The 25,736-nt window shown below is 38.9% G+C and overlaps 2 protein-coding genes across 6 annotated transcripts; both read left to right on the top strand.

Annotated features, from left to right (window-relative positions):
* Window positions 1-679: 679 nt before the first annotated feature.
* Window positions 680-9,369, top strand: LOC108880067 (protein mono-ADP-ribosyltransferase PARP4; the record flags this gene model as incomplete). The annotated part of the gene is made up of 14 exons (XM_051069355.1): window positions 680-783; window positions 1,056-1,155; window positions 1,556-1,726; window positions 1,978-2,058; window positions 2,224-2,304; window positions 2,404-2,499; window positions 2,672-2,842; window positions 2,932-3,030; window positions 3,422-4,148; window positions 4,257-4,437; window positions 5,862-5,931; window positions 6,842-6,944; window positions 7,926-8,058; window positions 8,525-9,369. Coding segments are annotated over 14 exons (2,325 nt in total), but the record flags the coding sequence as incomplete, so codon positions are not given.
* Window positions 9,370-10,122: 753 nt separating this feature from the next.
* Window positions 10,123-24,979, top strand: LOC108880068 (CD209 antigen-like protein C). 5 transcript variants are annotated; one of them, XM_051069352.1, is made up of 8 exons: window positions 10,135-10,410; window positions 10,531-10,632; window positions 11,183-11,359; window positions 11,919-12,061; window positions 12,204-12,307; window positions 16,584-16,685; window positions 16,971-17,150; window positions 20,236-21,013. In XM_051069352.1, the coding sequence occupies exons 1-7, from the start codon at window positions 10,341-10,343 to the stop codon at window positions 16,987-16,989; spliced, it is 717 nt and encodes a 238-aa protein (XP_050925309.1). In that variant the 5' UTR covers window positions 10,135-10,340; the 3' UTR covers window positions 16,990-17,150; window positions 20,236-21,013. The 5 variants fall into 5 exon arrangements, with proteins under 5 accessions (XP_050925308.1, XP_050925309.1, XP_050925310.1 ...); XM_051069353.1 differs by lacking the exon at window positions 20,236-21,013 and adding an exon at window positions 17,854-17,964; XM_051069351.1 differs by lacking the exons at window positions 12,204-12,307; window positions 16,584-16,685; window positions 16,971-17,150; window positions 20,236-21,013 and adding exons at window positions 23,148-23,251; window positions 24,306-24,979 and having other exon boundaries at window positions 10,123-10,410.
* Window positions 24,980-25,736: the final 757 nt, after the last annotated feature.

The raw sequence follows: 25,736 nt of genomic DNA on the forward strand, positions 1-25,736 counted from the left end.
AGGTCTAAGGTTCAATTGTATAACAAGCTATATAATATCTAAAACTATAAAATGTATCAAACCTTTGTTAAAATACTGTAACAGCAACTAAACTACATGTGAAATGGATCCAGCCTGAGCTTGCAGGTATGAAAGCAACCTGATTCTGTGCTACATGGACACACTAAACGTCACTTCATAACCATAAAAAAGTGAGCAGCAAACAATGGTGAATGAACATGACTTTTGAATATGAATTTGGGAATTCTGTAAAAACATAGAGATAATATACTGTGAACAATTCATTCAAAGCTATTTAAGAAGAAACAATTGGTTCAGACGTTAAGTAGGTTAATTAGTCCTTGAGACTATATACTGTGTACTGTAAGTATTATAGTTTAAGATACTGTATTTTGCAATTGTTAAATATCTTTTAATGAAATACAGTTTTAATAATATGGATTTTATTTTGTTGTAACTTGTATTACAGGTATAATCAGCAGTTTGTTGGCATGTCTGTTGTAATTTTTACCAAGTGGGAGATATTGTCAGCAATACACTTGCCAATACCTCTCTTCCTCTCTCTCTCTCTCTCTCTCTCTCTCTCTCTCCTGTCAGCGCTTACCTCCAGTAGGTGGCAGCACTGAGCTGTGGCGGCCCCTGCGTGCTCTCAATCTGCTGCCCCATCCCATGGCACCAGGAACCTGCTGCTGCTGTCGGACGGCACATCCAGAATGCAGAGCTCACCTTGCAGCTGCTCAGAGAAAATGCTCAGCACAGCCGTCTCTTCACCTGTGGCCTCAGGTCTGAATGTCTAAGGGATCATAGGTCACAGGGGGTACAGGATTTTGTTGTTGTTGTTGTTAAAGGTATCATAAATTTTAGCTTTGTGCTTATGTTAATGAGTACTGATAAATCCTCCTACAGTCAGTGACAAAAGGAAAAGATACAGAGAGTTGAAAACATTTCTAACCTTTTCTCTAAAGTACAGTGGTAGCTAGCATGCACTGTACACTGAGCTTCCTTTTTGACTGCACATTTTAAAGGTGTGTGTTTATGTTTCTTTGTCATTTCAGCCCAACAGCCAATCGGCACATGCTGAGAGCTCTGGCCCAAGCAGGGGGTGGGGCCTATGAATTCTTTGACACTAAAACCAAACACAACTGGACAGAGAAGGTGAGATTAATACCTCTCATTAATCACAGACAATCATAGAATATATGCTGATTCTATGTTTCTGCTACTAATGTGGATGAAGTGGCACATTTCCATTGTACCTAAATGAAGAGAAATGATCCACACTTTATGTAACAGCATTGTTGCATGATTATACATAATTTTCTGTTCTTACTTGTCATATGTATTGCCTTAATTGCAGTTCTCACACATGTAGACACATTACACACATACAGTGTAATCTCAGAGGATATACTGAAAGTATAATCTGGGACTTGGGACTTGACAGATTTCCCAAGAGGCTTCGTGTCAAGTCTAAAGCAACAAGTTCTTAAATGTGACAGTTATACTGTCCCACATAATGAAATAACTGCTGTTAATCTATCTGTTTTGGCCACAGGTAGCATGTCAGGTGAAGCGTATTGCATCTCCTGGCTGCAGCTCAGTGTCAGTGAAGTGGCAGCAGTTCAACCCAACAGCACCCACTCCTGTGCAAGCCCCCAGACAGCTCCACGCTTTGTTCAATGACTGTCACACCCTGGTCTATGGCTTTGTGCCACACTGCACTCAGGTATACAGTGTTTTGTACATGATTTCAAACTGAATTGCAGCTGAATTGTTCAGTCTATAAAATATTAGAAACTACTGAAAATGCCCATTGTAATTTCCCAAAGCTCATTGTGACATCTTGAGATTTTCTTTAGCTAATTATCAAAACATAACTACATTAAGTTTTCAATAATATGCAGCAGATCCTCAAATTTAAAAAGCTACAAACCAGCAAGTATTTGGCATGTTTCCTTGATAAGTGATTTCATACAGGCCACCCTCCTTGGAAACCTGAGTGGCCAGGAGCTCAAAACCATGGTGTCGACCAGTGAGTTGCAGAAGACTAGGGGCACAGTAAGTCCACACATATTCACTCTCAGCAGTCTCAACAGCACCGGTCAGTCTTTCAACTGATAGGCTCAGCCACTGGAAAACCTGACATCGGAAAGAGGTGAAACATGTCATTAATAGGGAGATGATGAGGTGATGATTAAAATGTGTCTTGATGTGTGTGTTCAGTTTCTTCACAAGCTCACAGCACGAGCCCTGATCAGGGATTATGAAGACGGAAGCCTGGATGCCAATGAGGCTGAACATGAGGTGTGTTTGTGTGTTACTGAGTGAGAACAAAACCAACCCACTTCAGTTTAGACATCGAGTCTGAGCTCCACATTTTCATGTGGATTTTTGCTTTTCCAGGGGAAGAAAGCAGAGTTGAAGTCCTTCATCATCGAGTTAAGCAAAGAGTTCTCCATTCTGTCTCAGTTCACCAGTTTTGTGGCCATTGAGGAAAGGGTTTGTGCAGTTTTTGCACTTTCTCACATTTATACTGTTATTCATATTTACTTCTGGTAGCTTTCCAGGGCAACCGCCCCTAACCCAAATACTTAACACTCAAGGTTTTCAGGATTTGTTACATAATATTTTGTAGCTGCCAACCAACCCAAACTCATCTACCTTGTTTTAGGACTCAGAGCAACCAGACGAGGGTTTCACAGACATCCCCAAGTTGATCGCAGAGGAAGATGTGGACTTCCTCCCTTACATCAGCTGGAATCTCCCACAGGATAGTGAAGAAGAGGAGGAAGACATGGACATGGGTTTTTACTTAGCTGATATTGAAACTAATGCCATGCAGGTACAGTGACACTCTGTATAGGGTAATCAAAACATAAGAGCAAATTTACTTTCTGGAATTTACTAATTCAGCATTATTCTCTGTTGTAGGATTACACCTTTTGTGTAGGTAGTTCACTTGATATGGCAATGGACTTGTCTGTGAACTCAGCATCAATGGACCCAGACTCTCCACAATATTCACCAACGGTTAGTTCCTTCACGCATAAACTGCAGCTTGCTGTTTTTGTGGGGGTAACACATGCATATTTTAGACTGAGCTGCAATTTTAAATGCAGGAGCAGTGTGAAACAAACTAATAACACTTAAAAGGTTAATGAATCCTAAATTAGCATCACATATCCTTGTGTGGCAACAAATATCCAATTTAATTTTAAAGCAGAGGGAGGCCACCATTGTGAAACCTCTTTAGGCCTTGTTAACAGATCAGGTAACATTACATTACATTATATGATCTGAAAACAGATCATATGTGTGTGACCTACAGTGAATTTTGAGGTTTGAAGTTTAGTAATTCAGTTTTATTTGCAAAAAACATGTTCTGACCCCTTTCATTTACTGTATTTCTCTTCTTTTACAGAGTCCCTCTTACTCATCTGATGCATCACCTGTGCCATATGCTGCAGCAGCTCTACCAGATTTTGGTCACAGTCATGCTGAATTGAAGGCATTTTCCAGGATGTCCAGAGTAAAGAGGAATGAGTTTGAGAGAGAGGCTGAATATCCTGATGCAAACAGGGGATATAGCCAGACTCCGCCTCCTCCCCCTCCTCCCCCTGCTCTTTGTCGTCCTCCTATTCTTAACTGTTCTTTAGAAGTGCCAATACAAGCCTCACCACCTCCACCTCCACCTCCAATCCCTCCAACTCTCTCTGCTGTACATCGGTTTCAGTCCTCCGTGTTTAGTTCTCATTCGTCAGGCCTTCCTGAAACCCTAACTTCATCGTCTCCTCTTGTACCAAAGAGAGGGGTTTCCCATTATGTCAGGCCAGTATTGACTCAGTCAATGGAGACACAGGATTTCAGAACACATGCACTGTCGGGAGCTAGTAGTCTGCCCTTTTCATTTGAAGGTCCCATGCCCTTAGACAGCATACCATCTGTCGCTCGCTGTCAAATGATGGCTATGCCAACAAAGAGTCTGGACATAGCAGATGTGGATGTGTGCATGTCTTACCCAGGTGGACCTGCACCTGCTCCGAATGCGCTTCTCGAATGTCCTATAGAATCAGGATCACCTCTCATAAAGGAGACATCTTCAGTCTCAGAGACCACAGCTCATACACCAAGATATTTCTCTTTCAGAGGTAGCAAATCTAATTTTGCAGGGGAACAACAGTCAGGTTTTGGTTTCTCTGGCTCTAAAGTTCCACTGTCAAGAATGAAAGCTGCTAAAGCTAAAGTTCTACCAACAGGTTTCGGGGCAAGATCTGCATCTTTTGGAAGTGCGCCTCAACCTGGGAGAATAGGGAGTATGGTTCAGGCAGAGTTAAGTCACCCTCCAATTATGCTAGATGATCCAGGAATTGCTAGATCATCAAGGATAAAACTCAGGAGGAAAATCATTCTGTCTTCATCTGCTCAGCATTCATTTCAGTGAGTCCTGATACAATTATTATTTTTTAAATGCTTCAAAACCCTATTAATAATTCTTGTAAAACAATGATATGATACTGTAATGCTGGCATGGCTCTGGTTGGCAAAATGAAAACAGACAAATCACCTTCGTGTGAACTGACTTACAGACTGAAAATTATTTGTGTACAATCTATATACAATGTACACACACCAAGCACTTTTATTAGCTCCACCTTCGTATTTACAGTACAGATATGAGGGTGGCATATAAAGTCTCACTGAACTTTTGGAAAGAAACTAATCAAGTGTATTTCCTAAAATGACAATGTGCACTCACTGAGCACTTTATCAGGAGCACCATACTCATACCAGGTACATCTTCCAGTTGCTGTCAAAGCAGCATCAGTTCTTCATGGCATGGATTCCACAAAATGTTAGAATTATGCCTTTGAGATTCTGCTCCTGTACATTCATGTTGCCAATTCCCTGATATATCACATCCTAAAGGTGTTAGATTCAGATCTGGTGACTGGGGAGGCCACTGAAGTACACTGAACTCAAAAGTAGCCATCAGAGGATGAGTAGCTTGTGGCCATAAAGGAATGCATGGTCAGCATCTGTACTCAGACAGGCTGTTGCATTCAAACCATGATTGGTTGGTATTAAGGGGTACAGCATGTGCCAAGAAAACATTTGCCACACCATTACACACCACCAGAAGCCTGCATTGTCTACACAAAGCATGTTGATACCAAAATATGCATACCTCAGCAAAAATCCGGATCCATCAGACCAGGCTATGTTTTTCCAGTCTTCAACTGTCCAGTGAGCCTTAGTGAGCCTGTTCGGACTGCAACCTCAGATTTCTGTTCTTGACTGAAAGGACTGGAACCTGACAAGGTCCTCTGCTGCTGTAGTGACGTCTTGTTCATTCTGAGAAGCTTTTCTGGTCACCACAGTTGTAAACACAGTTACTGCTCTGTCAGCTCCAGCTAGTCTGGCCACTCTCCTCTGACCTCTCTCATCAACAAGACTGTCTGCAGACATGCCACCGATCTGGATGTTTTGGGGTTTTTTGGCACCATTCTAAGCTACACAGACTGATGTGCTTGAAAAGCCCAGAGTCAGCAGTTTCAGAAATACTAAAACCAGCTTATCTGACACCAACAATCATGGCCACAGTCAAAGTCACTGAGATCACATTTTTTCTGCTTTCTGATGATGATTAACTGAAGCTCTTGACCCATACCTACATGATCTTATGCACTGCACTACTGACACAAGATTAGCTGATTTGATAATTGCATGTACAAGCAGGTGTACAGGTGTTCCTAATGAGGTGTTCAGTGAGTTTATGTGTGTGCATCTGTGTGCATTATGTGTGGCATAATTTCTGTGGCAATATTCACTCAGAGTCTCCTGCTGTGATTATGTTGTTTCAGGGAGAGAAAGTCAACAGATCCTGAAGCACTCGAGCTCAAATGGACAAAGATCTTCCAGATGCAGCATTCAGTGAGTTTGTTAAAACACTGGAATCATTTTTTAGTAGACAGTGTTGTGATTGAGTGCATCAAATAATGATTGCATGTGTCTGTGAGTGGAGACAGTTTGGGTTACAAGAGTGGTGGGTTTACATCTGCAGTATTATTAATTTAATTTAGTTATTATATTTAATGCCTTTTATCATTTGGTGTCCAAAGCAACTTAACAGTAACTGCATTCAAGCTCAACATAGGTTGAAGTCAGGCTGACAGAATACCTGCATCTGTCCATGCTTTTGCAATTTAGTATCTTTCTAGAGCTGTGGAGAATCTGTCAACAATATCAGTCTTTATCAGGGGTCTGAAAATAGACTTCACCATGGTCCATTGTTTTTGTCAGCATTATTCAGTGGGGGCCCAATGTTTGAAAAGCACAGTAGAAAAAAAAGCCTGTATGTTTTCAATATGTTTTTTTTTAAAACTGTGATTTGTTTAAGGATTGTATCTGTATTCATTCCATTAATAGATGAGAGCAGGAGTGTGTGGGGACAGAGCTAGATGTTACAAGGTCTTACAGTATTTACTGGAATTTACATGAGCCTTGAATTTACTTCGTTATCTACAGTACAGTTATGAAAAACCAGGTAAAGTTTGGATGTAAACTAATAAAGGCTTTCATCAGGGAGCAAGGTAGTTTTGCTGCAGGATTGAATTTGGTCTATGGGCCACTGTTTACCTACATTATTATACCTTTATTATGTTGGAATATGATTGACCTGCTTTGATTTCTTGGATTTTTGGATTTAAAAAAAACTGACCCTGACTATAGCCATGCTTTGCTTACACTAGCAATCCTCAGGCTAGTGAGAAATTGTGACATGTTTTTACCACTTACCACACATATGAAATGACAAACTGTGTTATTTGTCTGTGTATTGCAGAAGGGCTACTGGGAGTTAACCACAGAACTGGGTGAATTAATAAATGTTAACGCAGACCTCTTTGCCAACGTGTTCCTGAAAAACAAGGGCATCCATTCCTTAGGTGAGAACTCTCAGAAGCTGTTTCATGCCTTCCAAATGGGAGTATGTTTCTCATTTCAGATCATTTTGGCCAATTCTAATGTGGATAGATAGAAATATACACATCACTGACTAAAGGTACCATAATGTAAAACTGCTAAAGTAACCTACTACATAATATCAGACAAATACGAGAATTGAATATACTCAAGTACATGGCATAAACATTTAAACAATATTTGAATTAGATAAATTGATAAAGTGCAGGTTGGCCTGACTTTCATACCATTGGGGAATTTCAGCTGCATCAAACTACAGCAAGGCTGTCCTTTTTATGTTTCATATTGAATGTAAAATCATCATTCAAAGAAAGTTCAGATTAATCTTCAATACAAATATTCAAGATGAGTACCGTCACACCAATTTCAGTGTGAATCTACGAATGTGGTGGAAAACCAGTGAGTTCTTAAAGGATGGCTCTGCTTTGAACAGAGTTTAAAATCAGTGTAAGCCAGTAAGAGGGTGAACATAGTATTCATTTCCTCCTAATCACAAACACCTTCCAACTTCCCCCCAGAAGAATTCAGCCATGCAGATAGAGTTGCTTTTATTTGAGTTTTGTCCATCAATGAGCCCTCCGCTGCTACCCCAATGCAGTGGACATGAAAGTATTTTTCATGGTGGTTCAAGCATAAAAAAAAATAATAATAATATAAAAATTCAGCAGTAATTTATCTGTCCCCAAACAATGCCCTGACATTGTGTTCTTACTGGAAACTTCTAATTTAAAAAAAAATGCTCACAGTTTTTCTTACAGCAGCCCAATGTCAGTAACTTTTACAGATAAAACAATCAGGGTGTAAGCTTTGGTTCTCACCACTTCACACCAATGTTATACATATGTGTGTGTGTGTGTGTGTGTGCATGCGTGTGTGTGTGTGTGTGTGTGTGTGTGTGTGTGTGTGTGTGTGTGTGTGTGTGTGCATGCGTGCGTGTGGTGTAGGTGTAAGGGCCCATGCAGACATCCTGAGGCTGGTGGCGACGCTTCTGGTTCTGCAGCTGATGAGGGTGGAGAAGCTGGAGGAAGGCAAACTGCTCCGCACCCTCTTCTGTCTGGACAACTCCTCTCAGCCTAGGTCTGTCCACAACCACACATAACATAAAGATAGTGAAATGAGGGACTTAACGGTATTTGTAAAAACACATCAACTGGGTCTAAACTTGAGGACACACACTGCAAGCAAAATACATGTTTCAAACGGGGCACATGAACAAGTGTGAATGTCTCATGTTGATGAAGTAGATCTTTCTCAGCCTTTCTTGAGTTAGGTTGAATGAGAATCACAGACAAGAGCCTACAATCATTGCAGTGGATATATAATTCAGGCTTGCATTGCCAGAGGACAAAGCAATCCGTAAGAGGAACCAAGCTATACATGTATCAGCCCATTGCAGTATGTTTTAAAACTTAACTTGCCTGTTTTTCTCAGTTGTCAGAATTAATTTATTGTAATTGTCACTTCTGAGTGATTGTATAAACCTGGCTGTCAACTGTACCCAGAGTTGCTGCATCTATTGGTATCAGTTTACTTTTTCTTTCAGGCCTAAGCGGTGGGAGGAGGTGAAGAGGGCGGTGGACTGGGTTTGCTGGGCTGACCGGCAGTACCCGTGCGTCTACAGCCGGCTGGAGTTCGGTTTGAGCTGGGAGTCCTCCACTCGTCAGCTGCTGGGCTACGAAGGCCTCCCCCCTTTCTCACCTCTCAGTGGTCTGAACCTCCAGAGAACCACAGCCCCTGTGCTGGTCCACTGAGCAAGCCAGCATGACTGGGGGAACATGGAGAGAAGGAAATGGAAATGAGATTATCTTATAGATTGTGTTTTTACATAGATATGCATGCATCTCTTTGCCTTATGCAATGACAATACTTAGAGCAAGCATCTGTGTATCAAATAAGATGCAAATAGCACACACAACAGATGGAATCACATCATTTTATATTTTGCCCTCTCTAGAATTGGCTGCACACAAGCATCTGATTAGATGTGTTTTGGCACGAATCATTTTTAGAAACTTGAGCAAATTGCTGTTTTAAGATAAGCAGGTTGCTTTGTCACTTCTTAGTGTTTTCTCATGAGCAGCTTCCTGAAACTTATTTTAATATGTTATTATGAAATCTCAACTTTATGACTTAGCAGCTGACAGAGCTTTTCAGATGGGTCTTTTTTATGATTTATAACTTTACTTTGCTGATCAGTTATTTGCACTGCAGATATACCACAGCAAATATAAGTTATTCACACGTAACATATTTTCACTATTAGATAGTTGGCTTCATCAAGTGTCGCTTGTGTTCTTCATTACGGTAGTAGTTGAGGTTTTTGTGTGTGTGTGTGTGTGCTCGTGAGCAGAATTAAAATCTTTTAAAATGGTCTTTAAGTGCCTTAATATCTGTTCTTTTGTTTACCATTGTATTAAATTAATTCTGCAGGAAAGCTCTATTTTCTGCTGCTGGTCTACTAGTTCAAAGATGAGCTCCCTTTTGTCTACACTCTCATGCTGTTAGGCCTTTTATTGAACCTGTCAAAAAAAGAGTGTATTATTATACCTCATGGGTCAGTAAGTTGATGTCTCTCTATTTAACATAATGGTTGTAATTGGCACAAAGAATTAGAGTTTAGCTTCATTCACTCCAGAAACTCTGAGGTGTGAAAACTGAGGTGAACACCAAAATTTGTCCTGTGAGGGGCATTAATGCCTGTGGTACTGGATCAGGGGGCAGCCAGATAATGGTAATGGAGATCCACAGTGGGGTGAAGAGGACTGTGCACATCTGCAGGCTAACAGGAAAATAGATAAAAACTGGAATGATCTGCAGTGTGATGCCTCTTAGCAGTGGATCTGTGAAAAAGAGCCTTAGCATAGAATGAGTTTTTGAAAAAGAAAGTTTGTCAATTTATAATGTAAGTGATGATGCAAGAAAAACATGCAAAAGGTAAGTGAAGATAGATAAAGAGAATGAGAGAGTATGTTTACGTCAATCCGTTAAGGGTTGGTGGCCCTGTATCTACTTAACTTAATCAGATCAGGAGATTCACCTGACTAGTAAAATCCATTTCTCAAATTCCCCTACAATTACTATTACATTACATTCATACCAAAGTTAATACCAAGTAACAATAAGGTGTATTCATTTTGATGTAACTGTAAATGACTTAAGACTTATGTACTTGATCATTTAGCAAAGCATTAAATTGTACTCAGTACAAATTTCCTCTTTTAACATGACTGGCAGCTGTCACTGAGCATCTTTACCACTTCCTCAGAGCTTCATAGAAACTACTGAAACCATCAAGAGTTTAGTCATTTACATGTAACATCTTGTGCTGCAGTTGATCCTTTGTAATATAATCAGCATCAATGGAAGAAGTCTATGTTAATGTTGAATACACCAAATCTGGGGACTCAACAATTCCAACAAATCAGGCAGGTAAGTCAGACAGAGAGGCTGAGGTTCAGATGACAGTCTGAGCTGTGATGAAAATATGTATTATCATCTGTTATTACTGTTTTATCCTTGATTGGATTCACTAGTCTTTGGTCTGTTCAGGTCTGAGGAGCTCAAAGAGGAGATATCATGGAGCTGTTGTTCTCTGTTTGGGGCTGCTGAGTGTTTTCCTGCTGGCTGGACTCATCGGACTTGGTGTCCACTGTGAGTCTGGTTCACAAAATGTCAAACTGAATTCATGATGATTATTATACTCTTATTAAGATAAGATAAGATAATCCTTTATTAGTCCCACAATGGGGAAATTTACAATTATTATTATACTCTTTTTTGCACTTCCAAGATTCTGTGTTAGTTTGATTCACTGTCTTTTCCCACAATTGTGCTCCTTTTAAGCTGTTTTGTTTCAATGTTTTGTGAATGTACATGAATAAGATTCTAAACCACAGCAGCTAAATCTGTCATTTCAGCATTTAAGCAGTAACCACCAACTAATTTCCCTTTTTAACACTGGTATCATTTTTGAGACACAACTGCTGATGTTCCGAGAAAATATGTTCAACTGTTCAACAAGTCTTCCACAGAATTTCACTTCACTCTTCAAGTGGTGATATTTCATAGGTCATTTAATCATGAACCTTTAGTTGACTTAGCAGAATAAGGAAATATGTTGAAATACAGTAACTCTTTCTGTATGTATGATATGAATGCAGGTATTTTGTGTTTCACAGTTGTGTATCTTGATTTATTTCAGACCATGGTTCAGTACACAGGCTAGCTGCAGAGCTCTCTGCTATCAAAGCCAACTTGAGTGAGCATCTCCAGATCAGTGATAAGTTTTCTTCCCTGACTGAAGAGAGAGACTTGCTGAAAGCCAACCTCTTGGAAATGACAAAAGAGCGGGACAAGCTTCAGTGGTTGCTCCAACAGAGTGAGTCCTTGTGTTTGATATTAAGAGTCATTTGCTTAACTCAGTCAATGATTAAGACATCATGCATTCTAAAACCTAACCCTATGATAAAAATCTATGAATATGGACCAATAAATTGTCACTCATTTGTTACATTGTAGCAGTAAATGCTTCTCTATTCACAGATTCAACAGGTTTACTGTCCTGGATGCCAAATTTGTTATCAAAGACTTGGTTGCACAAGGGTAACACTATAGCCAGGGATGACGTAATTGTTGGCACTGGTTTCAAAGCTGCAAAAAAAAAATTTCACAAGTGATTCACCACAGTCATGTGATTATCATTAGTGAATAATGGTGTAAATATTTTCATTTTTCAATCATAATCAGTCAATCAGGTCAAAAGTTTAAAAAAGAAAAAGCTCACTATTTTCGAGTTGAGATTTGAACCAATAAGGTCATACCAACCAAATGAGCATCAGTATTTGGGGCTGTAAAGGGTCATTTGTCAGTACTAACTTCAGGATTAGCACATGGTCTTTTTGATCTTTCTGATTCTTCTTGTATTTATTGTCTTACAGAGACAACGTGTCCTACAGGATGGACAAATTTCAGTTGTTCCTGTTACCTCCTCTCTGATGAGTCTGGCTCCTGGGATCAAGGCAGAGAGAACTGCAGAGCCAGAGGAGCAGATCTGGTGGTTATAGACAGTCCTAAAGAGCAGGTACAGTATGTATGTGTGTATGCTCATGTTATTTTGTTTGCAAATTCTTGGCATACATTATTTTGCCAAGTTTTCTAAAAGAAATCACATATGTTGTGGGTAAAGCTAAAATATAAGATGAATTTTTTTTTATGTTGAACAGGAATTTCTCTTGGGATTCACCTCACGATCAGCTTGGATTGGTTTGAGTGACAGAGATGAGGAGGGGACCTGGAAATGGGTTGACAAAACTCCACTGAATCTGACGTAAGGCTTCACTTTAGTTTGGAATATAGACTTTTTTCTTTTATTTATTTTGTTAATGACACAAATAATGTAACAAACATGTAACAAACAAAATATACTATGTACAGTACCAATCAAACGTTTGGACACACCTTTTCGTTCAATGTTTTTTCTTTGTTTTTATTACTCTCTACATTGTAGATTAATATTGAAGACATCAAAACTATAAAGGAACACATATGTGATTATGCAGTAATCAAAAACAAACCAGAATATGTTTAATATTTTAGATTCTTCAGAGTAGCCACCTTTTTGCTTTGATGACAGCTTTGTACATTTCTGGAATTCTCTCAGTCATCTTCATGAGGCTGTCACTTGGAATGGTTTTCAATTGACAGGTGTGACTTGTCAAGAGTTAATTAGTGAAATTTCTCGTCTTTTTAAAGTGTTTGAAGCCGTCATTTGTGTTGTGCAGAGGTAGGGTTGGTACACGGCTCTATACAGTGAATAGTTCTATTTGACTACTGTTCTGATCCATATTATAGCAAAAACCACTCAACTAAGAAATGCGTGGCTACCACAGCACTCTGCAGCGACATGCCATCCCATCTGGTTTGTGCTCAATAGGACCATCATTTGTTTTTCAGTGACCGCAAACACACCTCCAGGCTATGTTAGCCCTATCTGACCACAAAGGAGAGTGATGGAGTGCTACGTCAGATGACCTGGCCTTCACAGTCACAATCACCTAAACCTAACTGAGATGGTTTGGGATGAATTGGACAGCAGAGAGAAGGCAAAGCAGCTAACAAGTGCCAAGCACCTTTGGGAACTCCTTTAAGACTAGTTGGAAGGGTAGGAAAACCATTCCAGGTGACTACCTCAGGAAGCTGATTGAAAAAATGCCAGAAAAGTGCAAAGCTACTATCAGCCCACTTTTAAGAATAATAATAAAATAATAATAATAATAATAAAAATATTAAACATATTCTGGTTGGTTTAACATGTTTTTTGCATACTACATAATTCCATATCTGTTCCTTCATAGTTTTAATGTCTTCAATATTAATCTACAATGTAGAAAATACTAAAAAAAACTGAATGAGACGGTGTGTCTAAACTTTTGACTGGTACTGTATATGTAGAATTTTGTGATCAGCTGTATCTAATGCTTTTGAGAGATCCATGAAGAGAACAGCACAAAATAGTTATTTATCCAAGGCAAAGACAAATTTTATCATTTACTCAGACTGCAGTTCTTATTGTTCTGTCATCCTGGAAGAAAAGCAGACTGCTGTGGTTGTAGTAAGTTCAGTGAGTCCATGAAGACAAATAATTGTACATCAATTAAGAAGGTGCTCCACGAGACTGCATCTATTTTGAAATTGAGTAATCTGCAGACATTTCTTTCAAGCGTAGATGCTGTACATGCAGCAATAATCTCAATGGTTGACTTAGCCCAGAACATGCTCCATGCAGGTACACAAACTTTGGCCCATGTAAGATTGATTTCATGCATCACTGTATTGCATTCTGAAAAGCACCGTTAAGTAAGTGCGAGCTCCAGCTGGTGTTGCTATAGTAGGAAAAAAGAGAAGAATGCTGACCACTTTTATCTGGGTTCACTTCCTCTCAAAATAATCATGCTGACCAGTTCCACAAAGTTCTGTCTGAACTTCCTCTGGTAATCATTCAGACATTCAGTCCCTCCTTCATGAGCAATTCAACGATTGCAGATCACATCTGCTGTGTTTTCTTTTGTCTTTCTTTGGTGTAGTGTGTTCATCATAGTTTGTCACCGCTTATTTTGTTGAAAATAGCTGGCTTCCCCTAGCAATGAGAGCAGTTAGACTGAACTATAGTATACATGCCTTAAAAATCAAGTAAAAGAGATTAAAATGATAATATTTTCATATTCTTATCCTAAACCTCTTAATTTTCTCTGTGAGGTTTGTTTGTTTCAACTTGGATTACTTTGTCAAACAGTGTCACTGCTAAATACTGGAGAGTCAACCAGCCTGATAATGGTAATGGAGAACCACAGTGGGGTGAAGAGGACTGTGCAAATATCAGCAGTGATGGTTGGAATGATCTGTCATGTGATGCTTCTCTGCGATGGATCTGTGAAAAAATGGCATAACACTGCTCTATAATTTGTTTTAAGATAAAAGCACTTGTAAATGCTTTTACCAGTGTTAACTATCATTATGTAATGCTTTTAGTAATAACTGCTCTTATATGTTGGTAAAAAAAAAAAAAAAAAAAAAACACATATCAAAGCTAATAAAATCTTAGAAACAGCCCTGACAGAGGAATGCTTTATTAATGAACTACAAACTACACACATACTAAGTTCAAAGGACATTTCTGATTCTATGTGAGTAAAGTGTGTGCTTGTTCTGGTACATTTCTGGGGTCCAAAAACAGAGCCCGAGCCCGTGAGGTCCGACAGCTTTGTGGGATCATGCTCATACTCATTACTGATACTGATCTCTGTGATGACTTTTCTTCCATATATTGTTATTTTATGATAGTAGTAACTCCATAGCACACCTCTCAAGTGTGTTATAATGACTTTATGATGTTTTTAAGTAACTTCTCATCATCATTTATAAAAAGTTAACTTCTTAACTTCTGCTAAATGAACTCTTCCTCTTCCCCTTTGAAATCTCAGATGTTAAAGACCCAGAGCTCCATTGCAAGCTCATTGCTCTCCCACCCAGCCACTCCCCACTCTCTTTGCCTAAATGCAGAGAAAAAGTTAAAGCAGAAAACTTAGAAATTTTTAAAATTCAAAAATACTACTGAAAAATACTGATAGTGAAAAAAAACAAAAAGTTTTCAAATGCCAGTGTTTTCTTTTTTTAGTTCATGTTTTATTGTTAATGCTGCATTTTACTGGCAGTGTCAAAATTTTTAACATTGCTGCACATAATACACAGAAATACATTTTTAAAAAAAATAAAAAGAGGACAATACTTGGTTAGAACAATTGCCCACAGGTAAGGCTGAGGTTCAGACAACAGTCTGAGCTGTGAAAAAAAAGTGTTAGCATCTGTTGTTACTGCTTTATCGTTGATTGGATTCACTGGTCTTTAGTCTGTTCAGGTCTGAGGAGCTGTAAGAGGAGAATTCATGGAGCTGTTGTTGGGGTTGTGGAGTCTCAGCCTCGGTGTGAACAGATAGACATATTCATACTGGTACTTTGTTAGCATGAATGTCTCTGTCGACGGAGAGCAAGTAGAGACATTAAACTTTACAGGACTTGGTATTTATCCCAGAGTGAGGATCAAATGTGATTATACATCTTACTTCATGTTAGCTACTTCAATCTACCTTTCTATGACCGCTGTCTCTACTTTGTGTAGAGATGGTGATTTTAAGACAGGATTTGGTTGTCGCACTGTTGCTCCTGCAGTGTTCTGAGTGTGAACTGCGAAAAAAGGAACTCATCAACTGATATTCTGACATTCAACATGGTCATTCCCAAGATCGGATTATTATTATTTCCCTAGCGCAACAATCACCTTTTTGAGGACCTAAACATGCTCAAATACTCATAAAACTTTGCAAACACGTCAGACCTGGCAAAAATTTACATATTTTAAGGGTCTCATGCATGGGCACTGCAAAATGGCTCTATAGTGACCCCTGGAAATTTTCAGAACCCCCTTGTCATTGGGCTTAGTTTGTCCTACATGGACAAAATTCCCACCATGTAAGATGCCTTTGATGACTTTTTTGTACATGCCAAGATGTACAAAAAAGTCTCCTGACTTTTGACTAATTTGTTCTGCGTCCAGCAGTCACGCAGTTGCAGAGCCATGTCACACAACCTGCAGCAACCCCGCAGCCGTGGGTCCCCTGACGGGCACAGGGTGCATGCGAGGGCCTGTTCAACACTGCTCTAATTTTTGTAATGTCTTCCTTTTCTCTTTTGACTTGGTATCTTTTCTCATGACCACCATTACACAGATGTACAACATCTGTGGAGGATTATTATTGTACAGTCTATTTCATGACCTCTGAAACCTGTGACTTCCTCAAAAATTGAGGAAAAAAATGAGAAATTGAAACCAAGAGGAGTTCTATTGTATGTAGTCCATGCTGCAGTGCTGAGCTACCAGGTGATGGTGGACATTCCTATGAACAATGGAGGAAATCTATGCTAATATCAAAGATGCTAAGCCTGTCAACCCAAAATCTTCTACGAATCAGACAGGTAAGAATGAGCAGTCATAATTCCGATTATATAATTATATAACTCACTACCTCCACCGGTCTTTTCTCTGCCCAGGTCCAAGGAGCTCTCAGAGGACCTTTCATGGAGCTGTTGTTCTCTCTCTGGGCCTGATAAGTGTTTTCCTGCTGGCTGGGTTCATCAGCCTCAGTGTCCAGTGTGAGTCCAGTTTTCATATGTCAACATCGGTTTGAACTTGTAATTGTCAAGAGGATTCCTCTGAAAGAGGCATATTACACAAAAGTAATCATCTAACAATGTTTGGATTTGTTATGTCTTTCTACCAATGATAGCCACACAGTTTGGTTGGTTCTCTGCAAAACCACAGCCATAACAGTTTCACTTCAGCCTCTGATAAATTGCATAAACATAAATCTTTTGTATTTCATAAACATGTATATTGTTTTTGTTTGTTTGTTTGTTTGTTTGTTTGTTTTTTTCCAGACCGTTCCTTGGTACGTGATTCGGCTACAGAACTCTCTGCCATCAAAGCCAACCTGACTGAACATCTCCAGATCAGTGATAACAAACTCTCCTCCCTGGCTGAAGACAGAGACCAGTTAAATGCCAGCCTCATCAAAATGACTGAAGAGTTGGACAGACTTCAGACTTTGTCCAAACAGAGTGAGTGTTTGTCTGTGTGGGTTCTGAGCAGGTGTCTAAAGTTAGTCAGTTTGCATCTCAATTTATTTACTTCCACTTTTATGACTAAAAGTTCCAAATTGTTTTGGAGTTTCTGAAGTTGTTTATGTTTTATTCCAACCAGCGGCTGGTGTCAGTTACGACTGCATTGATTTTCAGTTCTACATTTAATACTTTAAAGATAATTCAGCTTCTTTATATGGTGATTCTTAAACTCTACAATTTTTATTCTTTAAGGAATCTTTTTTGTATTGTCTTTCTTTTCTCTTTTGATGGGCATGTGTTAGGACTGAGTTACTAGTCATTTGACCGACAGTGGTAAGTAACTGGACTAAAAGGAGACAGTGAACAGTCATCAGCATGAAAGTACTTTGGCTTTGTGTTACAGCCCCCGTTTCATGAGGAAATTTGAGGGGAGTCAAACAAATGGTAAAAGTTATTATGAAACAAAATATATCAAGATTCCATTTCTGATTTTAGTTCCTATTCTGGTTGCTAGGGCTGCACGATGTATTGTTTGAGCCTCATCGCGATGTGCGCATGTGCGATAGTCACATCGCAGGACGTGTGATGTTTTCTCTTTTTTTAGAACATGTCAACTTTTGTTTTGCTTCCGATGAGCATCTCTGAACTGGCTCCTTGTTCTGCTCTCTCTCTCTCTCTCTCTCTCTCTCTCTCTGCGCAGTCAGCTCACAGTCAGCCCCTCCCCCCTATGCACATGCTGTCCCTCACACACCACGCCGAAGATGACAGATAAACAAGAGGGAAAGACTGTGAAGACGATTTAGAAGGTCAACATCAGAAATATTGAAATATAAAAAGAGATGTAGACCAAAAGGACGTACAGTACGTTCTTGCCACAACACGTAACACAACAAGTCTTTTTGATCACCTGAGTCGCCACCACAGAGCGCTATATGAGTGCAAAGCAAGAACTCTAACGTTACGACACACACACACACACACACACACAAAAAAAAAAAAAAAAAAAAAACATTCTGGATGCTACTGTGACACCATACAACAAACAGTCCAAACGGCATAGAGAGATTACATACGCCATAACTTTTCACCTCGCAACTGACATGGTACATGTCATTCATCATGGTACCACCATGTACAAATCACCACCAACACCAGTTCAATCAAGTAACTTCTAGCTTTAAAACAGCTGTGGTTAAACCTTTACTTAAGAAACCACACCTTGATCTTCCATTCTTCTCTAAAATACTAGAAAAAGTTGTGTCTCAGCAGCTTTCAGCTCACTTAGCTGAAAATAATCTTTTGAACCTGCCTTTAGGGCCTTTCACTGTACTGAAACAGCAATTGCTAAAGTAGTAAATGATCTTCTATTCTCTCTGGATTCAGATTCCACCTCTCTGCTCATATTACTTGATCTTAGTGCAGCCTTTGATACTGTAGACCACCGTATACTCATGGACCGACTGGAAAATAGATTTGGAATCTCTGGCCTGGCCCTCAGCTGGTTAAAATCTTACTTATCTGACAGAACTCAGTGTGTTTCTTGTAATAACACCATATTAGCCTTTTCTGATGTGACGGCCCCCTGCTTTTCTCTCTTTATTTTTCTCCTCTTGACCAAATTATTCTGAGTCATGGAATTAATATTCACTGTTATGCTGATGATACCCAGGTGTATGTGCCCACAAAGGCTGACAATACCTCTGAAATTAGGGTACTAGAGGTCTGCTTGTCTTCTGTGAAAAGCTGGATGTCTCGAAACTTCCTGCTTCTTAACTCAGACAAAACTAAAATGCTGGTTATTGGCACGATATAGACACCAGTTCAATCAAGTAACTATATCCCTTGACAACTGTGTGATTTCTCGAAGTACAACAGCCAAGAATCTGGGTGTCACATTTGATCCTGCTCTTTCCTTCAATCAGCACATTAAAGACATTACAAGGACTGCCTTTTTTCACCTACACAACATAGCTAGGATTTGGTCTTTTCTCTCCATGGCAGCTGCTGAAATTCTAGTTAACGACTTTGTTTCCTCTAGACTTGATTATTGTAATGTTTTGCTTTCGGGACTACCACGTGCTAGCACTAAAAGTCTACAATTGGTTCAGAATGCTGCAGCTAGAACTCTAACCAAATCAGGAAGGTTTGACCACATTACTCCAATTTTAGCCTCCCTTCATTGGCTCCCTATTCATGTTAAATCAGACTTTAAAGTGCTCCTAATGATTTATAAAATTCTAAATGGGCTAGCCCCCCTCCCCCACCTGTCTGATCTTCTTAACCCTTATATTCCCTCCCATGCTCTGCATTCTCAGAGTGCAGGGCCTTTTCCTATTAGGCCCCCTTCCTCTGGAACGATCTCCCTATTGATATTAGACAGGCTGACTCAGTTGAGGCCTTTAAATCCAATCTAAAAATTCATCTTTATGCCTTAACTTTTGGTTAACATTTTATTATGATTCTTATTTCAGGTTACCATTTTTCCTTCGGCGGGTTGGGTCAGTCTCAATTCATCAGTTAAGCTTAGTAGTTAATAAATGTTGTCCATGATGTCCTGCTGACGAGATTACTGTAAACCATCTTCATATCGCTGCATCACTCTACCTGTGTGTTTCTTCCCTCAAGCACATTAGTGCCCAGGCTGTGCTTCTCCCTCTCTCTCTCTCTCTCTTTCTTCTACTGTCCCCATGATCCAGCTCAGCTGATGATGTTACGTCAATTAAACATTTATTAGTGTTAGTGGTAGTGTTATTACTATTAATGTTTCACCATTCTGTCATTATTATTCCTTTAGCTATAATAATAATAATTATTATTAATATAATATCATATCATATCATATCATATCATGGCCGCCCACCCCGAGTCCAGTTCTGCTCGAGGTTTCAGCCTCTTAAAAGGAAGTTTTTCCTTGCCACAGTCGCCCAGTGCTGCTCATGGTGGGATCTGTTGGGTCTCTCACTCTAAATTTTATAAGATAAAGAGTACGGTCTAGACCTGCTCTATATGTACTGTGCCTTAACTATAACTTCTGTTGTGAATTAGCGCTATATAAATAAAACTGACTTGACTTGACTTCCAGGTACTGGATGAAGGGTCAGCCAGATAATGGTGGTAAAGATCTACGATGGGGTGAAGAAGACTGTGCACATCTGCAGGTTCACACGAAAACTGAAGAAAACTGGAATGATCTGCGGTGTGATGCCTCTAAGCAGTGGATCTGTGAAAAAGTGCCATAGCATAGAATGAGTTTTTGAAAAAGAAAATTTGTCAGTTTGTCAATATTGTATGAGTAAGTGATGATGCAAGAAAAACACACAAAAAAGCCTTTCTTTATGTGAATTAAGTAAATAAGGAGAAACAGAAAGTGTGAGTTATAAATATGTAAGGGGTTGGAGGCCCTTTATCTGCTTAAGCTACTATATCAGAAAACCACATATTTTGTCATTTAATTTTAAAAACTTGGATAAAGACATTTAAACTCATATTCACTGCTCTGGTCACCATTTCACCTGACTAATATGATCCCTTTCTCAGATTTCCCTGCAATTACTTTCACATTATATTTGTACCACAGTGTACAGTGTATTTATTTCTATGCAACTGTTAATGACTTAAGAGTCAGTTGTCACACTACAAATTTCCTTTTTCAACATGAACAACCGCTATCACTGGTCATCTTTACCACTTCCTCAGAGCTTCAGAGAAACTATTGAAACCATCAAGAGTTTTTTCAAAAGTTTTTATAAACCATCAAGTCATTTACATGTAATATATCTTGTGCTGTAGCTGATCCCTTATAATATACTCACTATCAATGGCAGAAGTCCATGTTAATGTTGAATACACCAAATCTGGGGACTCAACAATTCCAACAAATCAGACAGGTAAGTCAGACAGAGAGGCTGAGGTTCAGGTGACAGTCTGAGCTGTGATGAAAATATGTATTATAATCTGTTATTACTGCTTTATCCTTGATTGGATTCACTGGTCTTTGGTCTGTTCAGGTCCGAGGAACTCAAAGAGGAGATATCATGGAGCTGTTGTTGGGGCTGCTGAGTGTTTTTCTGCTGGCTGGGCTCATCGGCTTCCGTGTCCACTGTGAGTCTGGTTAACAAAATGTCAGATGTATTCACAATTATTCAAGATGATTATTATACTCTAATTATACTCTCTGCACTTCCAGGACTCTGGTCTGTGTTAGTTTGATTCACTGTCTTGTCTCAATTTCCTCACATTTTGCTCCTTTAAAACTGTTTTGTTTTCAATGCTCTGTTAATGTACATAGAGAAGAAGTCAAACCCCAGTAAACAAATCTGTCATTTCAGTATTTAACCACCACAAGTTACAAGCCAATCAGCATTTTTGTTTTCATTAACGTTGACAATGAGGTGTCACAGTTGACCCGAAGAACTAAATTTACAGCTTTTTTTGAATGACTGTTCTACTGTAAAGAACCAAATCAAGAATACATAAATGTGTATATGAATAAAAGTCCAGATAATTACAGTAATTAAATACTCAGTTCTGATAACATAAAATTTCTTAGCCCGTCTATCAGTTGCATGTTTTAATGGGTGGCAGGTGGGTGAGTGCTAAAAGTCCTGAGTAGGAAATATGTTCAACTTTATCTAGTCAGAGTTTCACTTTGTGTTGCTTTAGTGTAAGTCTTTAGTTAAGTTAGGATCATCTTTCTTAATCATGGGACAAAATAATAACCCTTCCTGTATGTATGATATGAATGCAGGTGTTTTGTGTTTCACAGTGTGTTGTGTATCTTGATTTATTTCAGACCATGGTTCAGTACACAGGCTAGCTGCAGAGCTCTCCGCTGTTAAAGCCAACCTGAGTGAGCATCTTCAAGAGAGAGACTTGCTGAAAGCCAACCTCTTGGAAATGACAAAAGAGCGGGACAAACTTCAGTTTTTGCTCCAACAGAGTGAGTCCTTGTTTTTGTTATTTAAAGTTACTTACTGTGCTCAGTCAGTGATTAAGACACCATGTATTATAAAACCTAAATTTATGATGAATGAATTTATCCAACAGTGTCGTGATTTAAATGCTACTCTATTCACAGATTCAAACTGTACAGTTGCCAAATGCTGGATGCCAAATTGCCAAACTACTGACACAACTCCTTACTATTATCTCCAGTGGTTGTCATGAAAGACGGTTGCACAAGGATAACACTGTAGCCAGGGATGATGGTATTGCTGGCACTGGTTTCAAAGCTGCAAAAAAAGATTTCTACAAGTGATTCATCACAGTCATGAGATGATTATTAGTAGATGATGGGGGAAAATTTGTAATTTTCAGTCATAATCAGTCAATCAGGTCAAAAGTTTATAAAAGAAAAACTCACTATTTGGAGTTGAGGGTCAAACCAATAAGGTCATACCAACCAAATGAGCATCAGTATTTGAGGCCTTAAAGGGTCATTTATCAGAACTAACTTGTACTAACAAGTAGAAGCTTTTTAATGAGCAATGTTTCTTGTTGAATCTCTTGTGTATCTTACAGAGACAACATGTCCTACAGGATGGACAAATTTCAGTTGTTCCTGTTACCTCTTCTCTGATGAGTCTGGCTCCTGGGATCAAGGCAGAGAGAACTGCAGAGCCAGAGGAGCAGATCTGGTGGTTATAGACAGTCCTAAAGAGCAGGTACAGTATGTCTGTGTATGTGTGTTATGTATGCCAATGTTCTTTTGTTTGCAAATACCTGGTATTCATGTATTTGACCAAGTTCTCTAAAACATATATTGATAAATAGAAATATCTGCACAGAAAATGTCTGTTGCTAGACAAACTGTGTGTACAAGAAAAGAATTTGTTACAATAATAATTTTTATTATGTATTTATTACCTTTTAATTTTCTTTTCTTTGTCCTCCACATCTTAAGATAAATATTTGACATAAATGCTAATAAATACTGCATATATGTTGTGGTTAAAACTAAAATATAACATGCTTTTTTCCCTTGATGTTGAACAGGAATTTCTCTTGAGATTCACCTCAGGATCAGCTTGGATTGGTTTAAGTGACAGAGATGAGGAGGGGACCTGGAAATGGGTCAACAAAACTCCACTGAATCTGGTGTAAGGTTTTACTTCAGTTTGGAATAGAGATTTTTTTTTTAATTTTATTCGTTTTCTTTTTGACACAAATAATATAACAAACATGTAGCAAATATGGGTGGCGGGGGGATGATGACACTGGGCAAGAGTTGGCTACAACCTGGCCAGATCGCCAGTCCATTGCAGAACCAACACATGAAGACAAACAACCATTCACACTCACATTCACACCTTTGGGCAATTTAGAAACACAAGGGACTGTGGGGGGAAGACAGTGTACCCAGAGAGAACCCATGCAAGCACAGGGAGAACATACAAACTCCACACAGAAAAAGAAAGAGTTTTTGAGTCCATAAAGGCAAATCATTGTAAATTGACCAAGAATTTTAGGATATCACTATTACTGTCAGGCAATCAAACTGTATTTGTGTTGCAACTTTCTGTAAAGCTTAGTGCCATTTAAAGTGCTTTACAGATAATAGACAAGAATGTATTTGTTTTGAAATTGAATTACCAGCAGACATTTCTTGCAAGCACCAATGCTGTACATGCAGAAATAATCTGCTCCATTTATATATTGGGCTATATGAGATCGATTGTAAGTGTTGTATTCTGGCAGTCACCTTTAAACAAGTGCGGGGACTGCTACAGAAGGAAAAAACAGAATGCTAACCGCTTTCATCTGGGTTCACTTCCTCTCAAAATAATCATGCTGAACAGTTCCACAAAGCTCTATCTGAACTTTGTCCAGTAATCATTCAGTCCTTTATCCATGAGTGATTTTCCTTTTTTTTCAGTGTATATTCATCATAGTTTGTCATAGCTTATTTTGCTGAAAATAGCTGGTTTCCCCTGGAAATGGGGCTGATGAGAGCAGTTAGACTGAACTATAGTATAAATGCCTTAAAAATCAGGTGAAAGAGGTTAATATGATAATATTAATATTAATATAATAATATTTTTATCCTAAACCTCTTAATTTTCTCTGTGAGGTTTGCCCGTACAAGTGTTTCAACTTGGATTACTTTGTCAAAGATAAACAGTGTCATGATTCCCTTCTTCATTGATCTGCTAGGTACTGGGAAAAAATTCAGCCCGATAATGGTGGTGGAGACCCACAGTGGGGTGAAGAGGACTGTGCAGAGATCAGAAGTGATGGTTGGAATGATCTGTCATGTGATGCTTCTCTGCGTTGGATCTGTGAAAAACTGTCATAATACTGCTGTATAATTAGTTTTAAGATGAAGTATTTGTAAATGCTTTCACAGTTTCTGCGGTCATTATGCAAAACTTTTAGTGATAATTGTTCTTGTATGTTTGTTAAAAAAATGCTTCACCCTCAGTTCTGGTAGTATAGCTGTATGCACTGGAATGTTATTTAAGCACACACACAAACACCCCCACCCCTACCCAAACTACTTTTCACCTCTAAATTTAACTTTTCACACTGACGTGAGGTGATAACAGAGGAAGAATTGACGCTGCCAGTGGTACTTCCTGTTTTTTTTTCATCATAACATAACCTCATCTAGTTATCTCTCCTTCTCGAGTATGATGCAGTTTTACAGAACATTTTTCCCCTTTATTTATTTACAAGCTACAGCTGTGTGTGTGTGTGTGTGTGTGTGTGTGTGTGTGTGTGTGCGCGCGTGTGTGTGTGTGCACCCGCACATGCATGTTCCAGTATATTTTTGTGGTTTAGTGGTTATGGTTGGAAATAAAAGTAAGTATGTGTAATGTGTAATGTAATGCAACTTCCTATAATTTTCTATGAAGATGTCAACAGCTTGTCCCCTTTGAATTCTCTGAAAGACCAAGAAAATTTTGTTTGCTGCCGTTTTTGTAAAAACTGTTTTCTGCTACTCCTACAAAATCGTCTCACCATTCATCAAAAGAATCCAGCAACCCTGCTTGGGATGGTACTACTTGGATACTGGAAAAACAGTATACAGTGCTGACGAAGTTTAACTATCTCTGAATTACAATAACAATAATTTACAAATTTAATCTAATCTAATCACATACAAAACCCAGAAAGGACACTTAGCTCCTTAACTAGCATCCTGTTTCTTTGTATCAAGATGTTTGTGTTTGAATGTACAGTAAGTTATTAACACTTCATATGCATTAGTTACTTTAAGGTTTGGTCGACAGCCATTTATACAGAATGAATGTGCAATATTAAAATGATTAATGCTGCTTTAAATTATATCAGTTGAAATATTTCACATTTATTATTTTGTACAGACAGGATATCAGTAGAACACCCACTGGGTACTGTCACTGGTAAACCACTGGACTTTTTTTTAGGCAACTTTGATTCACATGCAACAAATGTTTGACATAGATACAAACATTATGGGCCAGTCAGACTACAAGTCAAATTTCATTTATATAGCGCCAATTCACAACAGACGTTATCTGGAGGCATTGTAAGCCTTCATCATTCATTTTGTGCATGTAGCGGTTTGCTTTGACGGACACATTGTCTTGCTGCAGATCTCCC

Source organism: Lates calcarifer, unplaced genomic scaffold, assembly GCF_001640805.2.
Source record: "Lates calcarifer isolate ASB-BC8 unplaced genomic scaffold, TLL_Latcal_v3 _unitig_824_quiver_1560, whole genome shotgun sequence".
In the NCBI taxonomy this organism is placed as follows: domain Eukaryota; kingdom Metazoa; phylum Chordata; class Actinopteri; family Centropomidae; genus Lates; species Lates calcarifer.